Source organism: Cetorhinus maximus, chromosome 9, assembly GCF_964194155.1.
Source record: "Cetorhinus maximus chromosome 9, sCetMax3.hap1.1, whole genome shotgun sequence".
NCBI classification, from domain to species: Eukaryota; Metazoa; Chordata; class Chondrichthyes; order Lamniformes; family Cetorhinidae; genus Cetorhinus; species Cetorhinus maximus.
In genome coordinates this window covers 20,167,290-20,181,706 of record NC_135887.1, presented here as the reverse complement: position 1 = coordinate 20,181,706, position 14,417 = coordinate 20,167,290, and the positions used below count along the sequence as shown (strand labels likewise).

The 14,417-nt window shown below is 41.1% G+C and overlaps 1 protein-coding gene across 2 annotated transcripts in view; it reads right to left on the bottom strand.

Annotated features, from left to right (window-relative positions):
* Positions 1–14,417, bottom strand: part of cltcb (clathrin, heavy chain b (Hc)) — an 82,311-nt gene that overhangs the window by 26,460 nt on the left and 41,434 nt on the right. For both annotated transcript variants that reach the window (XM_078548212.1, XM_078548213.1), the window contains exons 8-14: positions 10,795–10,992; positions 10,067–10,267; positions 8,029–8,181; positions 3,522–3,644; positions 2,650–2,787; positions 1,422–1,586; positions 1,044–1,224 (exon numbers count right to left, since the gene is read on the bottom strand). In XM_078548212.1, coding sequence (XP_078404338.1) covers positions 1,044–1,224; positions 1,422–1,586; positions 2,650–2,787; positions 3,522–3,644; positions 8,029–8,181; positions 10,067–10,267; positions 10,795–10,992 — 1,159 coding nt within the window. The remainder of the gene's footprint in view (positions 1–1,043; positions 1,225–1,421; positions 1,587–2,649; positions 2,788–3,521; positions 3,645–8,028; positions 8,182–10,066; positions 10,268–10,794; positions 10,993–14,417) is intronic.

Genomic DNA, 14,417 nt, shown 5'->3' with positions numbered 1-14,417 from the left:
AAAAATAAATCATTGCAGGTGGACTAGCACAAGGATTAAGAGTGGGCCATTTGGCCCTGCGCACCTGCTCCACCATTTAATGCAGTCTATACAACTCCAGCTCTTGAAAAATTGCTATGGACAGTTTCTCAAGAATGCCATATGCATCTATATACTGAATCTTGCATGACTTAACTGTTATAGGCTAGATAACTAGGGATTTAATTTCATAGCATGACAGCAATTCAATCCAGCCAACCACCATCTTAAACTTGCACTTTATATGAAGGAATGCCCAAAGGGCAATTCACAAAGGGTGAGGAAAATAGACAAATTTGAAAGCTTTCAAAAGGACGGAGAAGTTTAAAGCTTAAAATTGGAGATAGCTGAACTTATAGCCATTGGTGATGTGAGGCAGGGAAGGATTGAGGGGCAGATTAGGAAGGGAGCACTTAGCAAGAGTACTAAAGCTTGGAGACTTCAAATTAAAAAAGGCAGGCAACCAGCATGCAGTTCATAAAGGGCAAGGGTTTAGAATTCAGTCAATGTAGGTCAGCAAGGACAAAAGAATGATGGGTGAGACAAGGGTTTGTGGAAGTGTTTTGGACAATATTAGAACGTAGAACAAAAGAACTTCTGAATACTCTGCACTACATCATTATGTACTTTTAGGTAGAAAATGCTGGAACAGTGCTTTATGTATCACTTGCAGATAGGGGCTGTGGGCCAGGTTAACAGTTTGTAGATGGGCATAAGTGAAAACTTGTAGGGGCTTTTGCACAATTACTCAGGGATTAATAAAAACAAATCAATTTCAGATAGTGACTGCACAGGCTACACTGTTATGCTGCTTCACTTACCTTGGTATACAAGAAAGCTTACACAGGCAAACTATTCACTACTGAAAACTGTACAGTGATTTCCTGCAGGGGATATTTGGGTGATAAGCAGCATGTGCAATCACCCAGTCTGCAATTGCATTCCTGCCAACCACCAATTATGGATGATCCATGACTTAAAACCCTTCCCCAAGTAGAATTTACATGAAACTTCTTGGCACCTACCTTCAAAACTCTTGAAGGACTCAAACAGTTCAATCAGCTGCTGTGTACCAAGTTGTTCATGATATTTGGAGGCAACTTGTACACAGATCTGCAGATTCTGACGGATATTAGCTGACAGCATGGCACGCAGACATTCAACAGAATCCTCAACAGACAAGGAGCCGAAGTAATTGACAAGCCACTGTGGGAAGTGGGATTAAGATTTATTGTAATGTCAAAATTGTAGATGAATTTAAAATGTAAATCTTAGCTTTACATTTCCAATGCCAAATATTCTGAGTCAAGTAACATGTTAAATGTTTAAAGCAACCTCCAAATCCAAGTTACATTAAATTACTAATTCCAAATTCAGTCATGGAATAAAATCTATTTACTGACCTCAGGATTGAGAAGGTGTGTGTGCACAACAGCACGCTTAATATCATACAGGTCTGTATAATGTTCTAGGGCTCTTTGCAGCAGTCCAGCTTTCTCACAAAGCTGAGCAATGTGTGCACGGTCATAGTGAGTGAACATCTGGTTACCAAGAATAGCATCTGCAACCTGAAAGACAATTGATACTATATTAGCAAATTTAAATCAAGGTATTTGGGGCTCTGAAGAGAAAAGCAAGCAATATTGGCAGAAAACTACAACACAAAAGTACTGCATCAGCATAAATAATTTCTTGCTTCATGCTAAAACAAGCAATTTTTACAGTATAGAGTCTGAAGATGCAATTAACTGGGCAGCTAAAAACTCCTAGGTGGCAAATCAGCACTGATGAGAAATGGCAGGAAACCCGTGATCAAGTCATAGGATACATGCACAAGAGTCTTGGAACAGAAGGGGAAAGTTCAAAGAGCATGCTGAACACAGCAATGATGGTCAGCCAACTAGCCAAGAACCAGGTGTCTGACATTAAAACTGATGTTGGAAATGCAATACAACTGGACAAAAATGACCGAAATGCACACCAGCCATACAGCCACTAGAGGGGGCTGAAATGTCAACCAGAAGTTGCATTGTAGTGGTATCAGCTGCAGAAACAGGGGTGAAGCACGAGTACACCAGCTGGTGGTAGAATTAAACAATTTAAGAATGAATTTGGGTAGAATTTGAGGATGAATTAAAGTAAGGGTGAAGCTAAGCAATAAGATCAATTGAAGGGAGATCCAATAGCAAGAGAGGTAGATTTGTACCGCAGAACATACAGCACAGGCCATTCAACCTTAATGGTCTATGTTGGGGTTTAGCTCATGAGCTTGCCCATTTAATCCCAATAGTATATCATGTTTCCTCATGTTTTACATAAATTTCCATTAAAACGCCACCATGCTAATCACATCAGCTACTCCTTGTGGTTACAAGTTCCACATTCTGGGTAAAAGGATTTCTCAGATTTGGCTGGCTCATTTGAGAATTAGCTTTAGCCCTTTGTTACAAGTGGGTCAGATACCATGGAAACAATTAAATCCACTCAGCTTGATCACTAGATGGACATTGGCAATATCCACATGGAATGCAACATTCAATTATCCCATTCCCACCCAGAGGTTAAAACTGTTCTCTACAACCTACAAAGTCACATGACCTGCTTCATTTTTATACCGAAGCAAACTTGTACCTGAGGAGCGTGCATGAGGTTCATTTCCAGGAGGCGAGTCTGCAGGGGGCCTTCAGATGGACGGTTATTCTTGAGGGCATCCAGCAAGAAGGAAGTGCACTGCTGGATCAGGTTGTATTCCATGAACACATCAACAATCTGCAACAAGATCATAATCAAGGGAAATTTAGTGACGGAGTACAAAACCTACTCAAAAAAACCCAACATTTGCCATACTAATGGAGAATTTTCACAGTGGATGCAAAATGATTTACATCTCTTTACATCATTTGTGCAGTGCAACCAACCAAACTTATCAGAAAAAGGAATGTATTTTGTGGGCCAATGTGCTTTTATCTGTTTGGTCAACCCAACACAAACCATATCTTAGAGCCAGATACAAAATTTACTTCAAGGTTAGGGGCTCAGTGATGTGCTTAATAAACCTGGTGACGTTGGGGGAACATTTAAGTTCAGCACTGCAAGTTCTCCACTTTGAGTCACCAAAAATGATCCAAGATCCCCTCAATGCGAACTAGATCAGCATTCCATTCTTAATCAATTATTACAATGACCATCCTGCAGCGTTCACTGGCTACTGAAGGGTTCTCCATCATCCACTAATTGTGGAGGAGAGCACCAAATACACTGAAATTTCCTGGTGGATATATAGGAAAATCAACATGTACAGATTAAAAAATGGGACTTTAAAGCAAAGTTAATAATTTCAAATGTTAAGCTGGTTTTCAAAAAAATGTTTCAGCATTACAAGAATGAATGGCTTTCCTTGTAATATAATAGTGAGGGCAACTGAAGGAAAGTTGCAATTAAAGATTAATTTCTGCCATCTTGCACTAAGTGTGCTCACTTTCAAAAGGAGAAATTTATTTTACCTGGGTGATATCTGCAAGAGGTTCTTCATCCTGAACCAACATCTGAGCAAACTGAAGTCCTTGATCAGGACCAACCCTCATTACATTCCTCAGCAGAAAGATCCAATCTGGCGAGTAACCAACCTGAACAAGGACAGACCACAGTTGAGCAATAAATCTAGTATTGTGGATACAAATCACTCCTACACCAAGCAACCATCTAGCTGCATCAGACCAAGTTTCCTTTAACTTCTCAATAGCTACATAGATATGCATGGTTTGCAATGAATTTCTCAATTTTGAGAATGCAGATTACTGCAAAGTTCAATGATTTGCAAGGTTTTGAATTTCAGAATCACAACCTAAAACCACATTTAAATGTTCCCATTTAAAATGGGAAAGTTTTAACTAAGATTCATGCCTGCTGTATGTGGATATCATGCAGCTGGTCCCAATACAATCCCAGATATTGAATTCTGTCAGGCACTGCCATGTGATTTCAAAGGGCATTTTGATAAGGTTTCTGGGATTAGAACTCACTAGTAGGGGGCAATTAAAGCTTAGATTGAAGGCAGGCAGAGAGATAGGAAACAATGTAGAAGTTGTGCCATTTTTAGGTCACAATGACTTTGCAAGGATCAGTGCTTATGCATCAGCTAATTACAACAATCTATAATCAATGACTTGGATGAGGGGGCAGTGATGTGTCCAAGTTTTCTGACAATACATGTTGAGTGGGAAAGTGGCATGTAGGACACATGGAGTCCTATAGGTTACACGATTTGGGTGAGAACATGGTAGATGGAATAGAATGAGAAATTGAAATTATCCACTGATAAAGAAGAATATTTTAAAGGTGACACCAGTAAATGCTGATATGCAGAGGATTGGAGGGTCCTTGTACATGAGAAAAATTTACATGTAGGCACAGCAATGGAAGGCTAATGGCATTTCAGCCTTTTATTGTAAGGGGGTCAAGAGTACAAGTGTGAGGAAGTTTTGCTGCAGTTATACAGAGACACTACACCTGGAGTACTATGCACAAAATCTCTAAACAATTATGGATAAGCAAGCATTCACTAGATAGTCTTCTCATCTCAGGAATCAGTCTTACAGTAAAAGTTGAGGGTCCTGTTTGAAACAAATTTGTAGAGTTTACCTGAGGCTGTTTCCCCTTTCTGTAAAGTCTAGAACTAACAGTTTAGTCTTAGGATGGGGACTTGATCATTGAAGAAATTTCAGCTCAGTTCACCACCCCCACCCCCCTGCCAAGGGTTGAGAAATTTCCTACCAGAGGGATTTTTTAATTCATGTGGGCATCACTGGCTAGGCCCATCTCCAACTGCCCTCAAGTGGTGGTGAACTGCTGCAGTCCATGTGGTGTAGACACACCTAGTGCTGTTAGGGAGTTCCAGGATTTTGACCCAGTTACAGTGAAGGGATGGCAATACATTTCCAAGTCAGGATGGTGTGTGGCTTGGAGGGGAACTTCCAGGTGGTGTTGCCATGTATCTGCTACCCTTGTCCTTCTAGATGTTAGTGGGCTTGGAAGGTGTGTCTAAGGAGCCTTGTTGAGTTCCTGGAGCGCATCTTTAATGGTACACACTGCAGCCACCGTCAGTGGAGGAGGGTGTGAATGTTTGTGGATGGGGTGCCAATCAAGCAAGCTGCTTTGTCCTGGATGGTGCTAAACCTCTTGTGTTGCTGGAGCTGCACTCATCCAGGCAAGTGGGGAGCATTCCATCACTCCTGACTTGTGCCTTGTAGATGGCGGACAGGCTTTGGGGAGTCAGGTGGCAAGTTAGTCTCCACAGAATTCCCAGCCTCTGACCTGCTCGTAGTTATAGTCATATGGCTATTCAGTTCAGTTTCTGGTCAATGGTAACCCCTAGGACGTTGATAGAGGATTCAGCAATGGTAATTCAATTGAATGTTAAAGGGGCAATGGTTAGATTCTCTTGGAGATCGTCATTGCCTGACACTTGTGGTGCAAATATTATTTGCCATTTGTCATCAGCCCAAGCCTGGATATTGTCCAGGTCTTGCAGCATTTGGACATGGACTACCTCAGTATGAGGAGTCACAAATGGTGCAATCAGCAAACATCCCCACTTCTGACCTTAAGATCATTGATGAAACAGCTGAAGATGGTTGGGCCAAGGACACTACCCTTAGTAACCCCTGCAATGATGCCCTGGAACAGATGATTGACCTTCAACCACTTTCCTTTGTGCTTTGTATGACTCCAACCAGTGGAGAGTTCCTCTTCCACCACCCCATTCCCATTGACCCCAGTTTTGCTAGGGCTCCTTGATGCCATACTCTCAAATGCTGCCTTGATGTCAAGGACAGTCACTCACCCACCTCACATCTGGAATTCTGCTCTTTGCCCATGTTTTAACAAAGGCTGTAATAAGGTTGGAGCAGGGTGACCCTGACAGAACCCAAACTGAGAAGTAACCTGTTCACTGATGCTAAGTGCTGTTTAATTGCACTGTTGATGACCCCTTTCATCACTTCACTACTGATGAGTAGACTGATGGGGCACTAATTGGCCAGGTTGGAATGTACTTTGTGAATGGGTCATACCTGGGCAATTCTCCACATTGCCAGGATTGTGCCAGTGTTGCAGCTATAGTGCTCCTAGCCAAATTGTTGCAGTGAAAGTTCTGGAGCACAGTACTATTGCCAGAATACTGTGGGTCCGTAGCCTTTGCAGTGTCTAGTGCCTTCAGCCATTTCTTGATATCCCAGTGAATCAAATTGGCTGAAGACTGGCATCTGATGTGGAGGACCTCCCGATGAGGCCAAGATGGATCATCCACTTGTCACTTATGGCTGATTATTCTTGAAATTGCTTCAGCCTTATCTTTTGCACTGCACTGATGTGCCAGGCTCCCCCATCATTGAGAATGGGGATATTTTGATTGTTTTTGATACTCTGTCACTAAGTATATTCAAGATCAAGATAGATTTGACTAAGGAAATCAAGGGCTTTGGAATAGGATGGGAAAGTAGAACTTGAGGTAGATGAGCCACGATCTTGTGAAGCTGACTGGTAGGGCCATATGGCCCATTCCTAGTCTTGTGTTCCTAAGGAATGTTAGGAACTAGAGATAGTTTAAGTTCTGTATTTGTGGGTGTTAGGATGTTTTAGACATACAAATTAAAACCGTGAAGAAAGTGGGGAGACTTGAGTTCTGTTTTACTTTTAAAAAGATGCCTGCATTCTAATGAGGTTTTATGACTCTTGCAGGGGAGTTAAAACAAAAAGGTAGAAAATACTGGGCTGTTGCCTAGCAATAGGAGGCCCAGAGACAGGGAGAAAAAGAAATTTCAGTTCAGTTGGAAGCAGGTGCCATGAGGGGCTAGACACACAGAGGGAACTGCAGATTTCTCAAAATAATCTGAAGGTCCTAAAGCCAAGGAGGGAGTACAAATGAGAAAGGCCTCAAGACCACTTAGTCAAAGGAAGAACAGGAATCTGGAAAAGATCCTGTTAAGTTAAGTGAGCAGAGAAGGTGGCTCCAAGCTTAAGGGAGAAAGCTGCAGGACGCAGACTTAAACCACAAATGACTTGTGAGAAACCATCCAAGGAGATAGTAAAGAGTTACAGACCTTCAGCTATGGGCATGTGAAGCAGTGGTGCTCTGTTAGCATGACTGTGCATTTATGAGTGCATGTGGCGATCCAGGGGAAAGTGGGGCAGGATAGAACATCAGAAGGGTAGTTCAAAATTCTGGAGGTGGACCCTTGTGGAAGACATGCGAGAGAAACGTCGTTTGGGCAAAGATTCCAAAGCAGGTTCTTAGAAAATTGAGATAGCAAACCCTCGTGTAAAAGACAGTTCACTGGTTGGTTGGCTCAGTGTGACAAGTGTCTGGGATGGTTGATGGGAGATCAATGGGATCTGTTTGGGGTGGCATCTGTCACTTGGTTTCAAGAGCGTGGCTTGTCTGACCACAGGTCACCTATTGGTTTACATTGACTGTGCACATTACAGTGCACTTGTGTTCTCCTTACAAATCTGTATATAACTGTAAAGGCTTAGTTGTGGGTGGAGGAGTATTGTAATATAGTTTATCTTTTCTTGTTTAAATGTTTTTTGTAAGGTTCATCAGCTGACTCCTGTGACTGTTCAGTAGCCACCCTCCACATTTCCAAATAAAAAAAGTTAGGATCTATCAAGCCAGGTTCCATCCTGGGATGTGGTGTGTCTGTTAGTATCAGCTGGGATCATAAGAGCAAGACAGAGGGATTTTACACAGCTCCATGACGATTAAAAATTGTCATGTTTAGGTCAAAAAAACCAGATAGGGCTTGGACTTGAATGGAGTCTTACAACTGACCAGATCTGCAATAGCCCCAAATGGGCCACAAAAGAATGGAACTCAACAAAAGTTTGTTCAAACAAAAATTCTCAAAAGGAAAACTCGAAAGCAGATTTAACCAGTTGTAAATTGTTTCAATAATCCAAGCTGAGCAAATAAACATTTAAATCACACTGCCATATTAAAAACAAACTTACTTTCTTAGCATACAGCACAATTTTCTGGAACTGGCCAGTTTCAGCGAAACACTGGATCACCTTGTTGGGGACATTTGCCCTCAGATAAACACTCAGTGCCAGTGTGGGATCCACAGACTTCACAATATCACCAAGCTCCTCAGAGCATTCCAGCTACAGGAACAAAACAGATCCATTAAAATCACAAGTTACCAAAGTTCAGTATACTGCTTAGAGGTCATTTTTCTAAATCAGTCAAACATTCTCAACCAGTTGTGGTACATGCATGTGGGAACTAGAGGAAGGGTTAGAAAAGGTGCCATAGATTTAGACTAACATTTGGGTTTACAAGGCAAACTTTAAATAGAATTCAGCACAAAGAAGCAGATAGCAATTCTTGGCAAGTTTATTTAAATTATTTTCTCCAGTGTCTAAAGCCTGTGCAAAATCATAAAGCTTTTGCATCATTGTAGGCAAAGAAAGTTGGAGATACTATTAGGCCCAATGCAATTTGCTAGCCACAAAAATTAGTGTTGCCTACATTCAACTGTAGACTTGACAGGTGGATTAAGATAGCAAGTATATTTGCTAACACTAAGTGAGATAAATTTGCATTAGTCTACATTGTTTGAGCCAACACGTCCAAGTTATTGCAATTGTTGGAGACAGGTGCAATAGATTAATATTTCCTTCCATATTTGGAAAAATCAACTCAACCACCTGGAATGCCTCAAATTTGATGGGCAGCAGCTAATTTCAGACCTTTTATATAACACTAATGCTATAATAATGGCATCTTAACCAGTGGAAGACATTAAGCAGGTGATTCAAATTGGGCTATTGATAGAAAGCAAATTTTCATAGAAGAAACCAGGTTACAAGAAGCTGCTGTCAAAAATGGCTTTCCAGGTCACTATTTAAGCTTGGACTCAAAAGGATAAAAACCAAGTCATCTCATCTCATTCACCTTCAGATTTTCTCCTTACTTGGTTTAATTTGCTCTTAAATACACAAAACAATTATTGGCACCCATTGTCTGGAGTTGCTTCAACCTAGTTTCGGCAAATTAAAGTCAATACCTTGTCCTGCCCAAAACTATCCAATTAGTCTCTCCAAGGATTCAGCTTTCAAGGGACATATTGGAAAGGGCACAATTACCCATCCCTTGTTGCCAAGGTAATGGACCATGAACCATTAGCACCTTTGGACAACTGGGTCAAAACCCTGGCATTAGTGACATGTCCAAATCAGGATCATGTGACTTGGGAAGAGGAAATGAAGGTGGTCCTATAACACTGTTCATTTCTATTTCTGTGTAAAGGTTATAAGGCAGATAAGGTAGATGAAAGTGAGTTTGGCAAGGTACTGCTATGCATCACGATTGTGCATACTGCAGTCTGTTGGTGCTGGAGAGCATGGCTGGCAAGTTCAGTTAATCAAGTAAGCCTTTTGGTCCTGGGTTATGTAGGATTTGTGCTCCTGAATGGAGCAGCTACAATGTTCAGCATTCAGCCTTGTAGATAGGCCCCAGAAAGGCTAAGTGAGCAACTTTAGAACCAAGACCAGAGAGGCCAAGTATGCCAGTGAACCCTTTACTGGGACTGCATGTTTCAAGGTAGTAGCCTTCAAGGCAATTAGATAAGAAAATACATGCAGTCCTTCCAACATAACTCAAAAAAGCATCAACATTCAACTGTGCCACTAATCAACAAATTGCAAAGCCTATCTTAAAGATTCTCTGGTTGGCTATCAACCTCAACTCTAATGCATTAGGACCAGAAATGTAACTTGAAAGAAAGAGTTAGACACCTGGGAAAGTAGAACACACTTGAGATTCATGTTTTCTTAGTATCATGAAAACACTTAGACTGCAGTTTAACAGCAAAAGTGTGGGGGACAATTCAAGTTTCACTTATTTGCCAGAATCACTATCAAGAACATGCAGCAAGTATGTTAATACTAACACAATTGCATTAAGTCTGCACTACTATGGACAAGAATGTGCTAAGACTAGCCTGGGGATGAACCCAAGTGGGAATTCCATTTGTCAAATCATTACCTTATCCTCTTTTAGCCATTTCTCAAGCAATTGCTTGCGGCCTTGCTGTAGTACTGGCCTACATAGTTCCAAAGACTCAAATTTGTTCAGTTGCCCTTGATCAAGCAGGATCCCAAAGTACTGAAGCAAAGGCGAGGTCTGTCCTGGCTGGGCAGGTACACTCTGAAAACGTCGGATTGTGTCTGGAGTGCGCAAGATACCCTGGTTTAAAAAGCACAAGATAGTGAAATGCACAAACTTAAACAAACAATCAAGTCCACAGGTCTACTCAAATTATGAAATACTACTGGAGACAATGGCCAAAATGGTCAGCAAAATGTCCCCTTATTCAAAATTCATATCTGCCACTAAATAGATTTAATACATTATGTAAGCATGATTTAAGCAGATTTGGATGGTAAGCAGGACTCAAGCTAGAGGTTCAACATCAGTATCATAATGGTAAATTAAGGCACTAAATGCTGCAATGACTACTACAAAGTGGCTCCAAACACCACTTGTGCATTAAAATTAAACTTGCGAAATATCCTGAGTACAAACCTAGTCATTAAGTGCAGAAAGCAACTAGTAGCACAATTTAAATGCTTCAATTTCTTGCACATCATCCCACATTTGTAAATACACCTGTTGTATCCAATGAACCTTTGGTCCACTTCTTGGCAAGTAAAAGATTTGTGCAGTCAACTCTCCTCAAGATTCAATTTGTACCACACTGTATAATGCATTACCTTTGGTGCATTTGCAGCTATTTTTGCTGCCTCAGAATAGTTTCCCTGAGCAAAGAGAGCATTAAACTTGCGAGCAAAGAGTTCCTCTGCCCCAGCCAGGTTATTGCGCACAGCCATGCGCAGAGCGAGGTCTGGGTTCTGCAACACGTTGGTGATATAAGGAATGATGTTCTCTTCCTCGACACAGACAGACAACACCTGTAAGAGTAAACAGCTGCTTAGTATTAGCATTTTAGGAAACCATTTTTATTTAATGTAGCTGGCTGCAGAGGGGATAGCATTCAGTGTAGTTAAAACATGAACCAACTCAAATTTTATTTAATGTTGAAAACTGGTATGATACCAGTATTTTCACATTATGCAGACTGATCATTTTGGTTGACCTTTATGGGGAAAATACCACCACAGCGTGAAAACTAAATTGCTTGGTTTCACTAAGAAAAATTCTAGTCAGTCCAATGCTATATATTTTAAGATCTCAAAGGAAAGCAATTTATTCAAATGCAAAGTTCGACAAATACCATCTTCAATGGCAAGATGCCAAATTTCTTTCTGGAGAGCTTAGGCCCCAGTGCCTTTTCACAACACAGCAACATGGTATTGGTATAAACAAGGTTAACATTTTGCAGAGGAGGTTAGATGTTCTACTTGTTTTTATGTCCCTGGGAGGAGGATGTGCCCTTGGGATTAAGCTAAAAAAATTCATGTTTGGAGAACTGCTAGCTCACTTGCTTAGCACTTCACTTACTATTCCATCCAATTTCACTGTTCAAATATTACCCTCCAAAACTAAGTATTCAATATTCATTAAATTTGAATAAGTGACTCCTGAATGCTGATTTTAAAAACAAAGGCAAACTGGATGATAAATATTGACCTGATTAATCCATCACAAGGTGTATATGGAAGTAATCAAATACCAGAAAATGGTTGGCAGTAATCAGGTTGCCTGCATCTGTGCTCTATTCGAGAAGTGAAACCCAGTTCCAAAACTATGTAACACAGGGATGAAGTGGTTAGTTAGTTATTCTTAAACTTTAGTATCAGTTCAGGTCACTTTTAGTAAGGATAAGGGCCCTTGAAAGGGTGCAGAGATGATTTACCAGAATGATTTCGGGATCAGGGATTTTAACGAGCTTAGGTCAGAAAAGCTGAGGTGGTCCTCCTCTGAGCAAAGGAGATTTGATACAAGAGACAGGTTTGAATAAAAAAAGGTAACATGAATAAACGAATCAACTGAAGGGTTTTGGTATGAGATGCAGAAGAATGAGGAGAAGATTTTTGTAAATTCAATTGGTAATTGCCTGGGACTCTGTCTCTGCCCCTGCTTCCACCACCCTCCGACTTCAGAAGGAAATTGGATGGGCACTAAGAAAAGCTTGCAGGGCTATGGGGATGGGATTGATTGGATTGCTCCCTGGGAGAGCCAGCATTGACTTGATGGGCTTAAGGTCATTTACAGCACAGGAGACCAATAACCACACTACATTGGGAAGTTACTGGTGTAAGCCAACTAAAACCCTGAAACCTGCCACATCTGGGAGAAGCGTATTCATTAGGACACCAACCTAGCAGCTGTCAAGTGTTGAATGGGAAGAATTCTAATCCACTACACTGACAGGTTAATTTTTGCTGAAATGGGCCCAGATAGAGTCTGCCAAGCTTGTGCTGACTGAAGCTTGGGGATCAGGTCAGATTTTTGGGACAAGGATCCTGAAGATGACAGCCGATATAGGGTCATGCATAGCTCCAAAAGGAATTTTACTTAAAATGGATTTTGGAATTCAGGATCAGGCCAGTGCTTGTTCAGACTATTTAAAACTATAGTTAACAGGATATCATTGCATTTTTTAGATGAGAACAAGAACAGGATATGAAATGCAATTATGGAGTTCAAGGTCACAGCACCAAAGCAAGTACTAATCTAATCTATCAACATAGACAAACTCCAGCCTTGATCCTAGCCCATTTCTGGTGCCCCTACACAGGAGATAAGTGTGGCAATTAGTTCAGACACTGCAAATTTGCAGTATTAGCATACACGGCAGGTTTACACTGGTAAGTCTAATTTTAGAGCAACAGAGGATGGTTATTTCTGAAAAGCCCAAAATGGTTTGTATGCAACTAATGGCAATAGCTGTATGTCAGATTTGTAATTGCCCCATTCCACAAAAATTAGATACTTAGCTGCATGACAAAACGTTAATTTAAGTGTAAATATGCTCAATCCACAAACAGTAACATTTTAGTTAGACATTAAAGGCAAGGAGTTGCATTACCAACCCACATGCAAAGATGAAATTGTATACTAAGTGAGGACAAAATGTTATATGCACCATGGCAGTGCATTGGCACTATGGTTATGGACAGCCATTTGCTTGTATGGGAAGAAATTCCAGGCTGCTTCTGCATTCAGATTAATGCAAGATAAGAACTCAACATGGAAGCATGGAGTAAATGAGGAAATATTTATCTATTCACATTTGATGGAGCCAAACCGTTCTAGGAAGTGTAGGGTCAGGATTACAGTCAAACAATTGAAAACAGCAAATGGTATTTCAGTTATTCAGTTTTGTATACAAGAGGAGGCAGACATCCACTGGAGGATGGTGAGGTAGGGGAAGTTATTTGCTCCTAATTTGTTTGTTAAGAGACCATTTGGTCCCTCGAGTCTAATCTGCCATTTGATAAGATCATGACTGATGCAGTTATGGCCTCTACTTTCTGGTCTCCCCTAGAACCGTACGTTTTTGACCGGCAGGTTCTTGACTGGCAAGGGAGTGAATCTTACTCAGCCTTAAAAATATTCAATGACGTTGCCTCCACTGCTCTGGGGAAAGACCTCTTGGGAGAAGAAATTCCTCAGTCTTAAATAAGAGGCCTTATTTTGAAACTGCACCCCCTAGTTCTAGTTTTCCCCACAAGGGGGAGTACACCCTCAGCATCTACCCTGTCAAGCCCCCTCACCTCATTCTAAACTAAATGGACAGAGGGCCAACCTGTCCCTCATCCCAGGGAATGAAAAAGTGAACCTTCTGAATTGCTTCTAATGCAATTAAATCCCAAGGAGACCAAAACTGTACATTGCTCCAAATGCAGTCTCACCAACTGCACAACTCAAATTCCCTTCTTTTATACTCTATTCCCCTTGCAATAAGCATTCCACTTCCTAATCACTTGCTGTACCTGCATACTAAATTCATGATTCATGTATCAGGTCATCCAGGTCCCTCTGTACTGCAGAGTCTGCAATCAGTCTCCCACTTCAACTAGATATTAAAGCATGTTGTGGGTTCCAAGTTTCACTCGAGACTAGAGTGCAAAAATCTGGGCTGACAGTCTAGTGCAGTCCCAACAGTAACTACATGGTTGGAAATGCAGTCTCAGATGAGACTTGTAGTCTATCTACCTTCTCAGGTTAGTGTAAGAGATCCTATGGCACTCTTTTCAAAAAAAATCCTGCTCATTATTGCACTGCTGTTTGAGGGAGCTTGCTGTGTGCAAATTGGCTCCCAGATTTCTTGCATTAATGACTACACTTCAAAAAGTACTTCATTGGCTGTACTTTGCGACATCTTTCATCTCAATTTCTTAGCCCCTCTCCTCCCCACCACCCCCCAGCC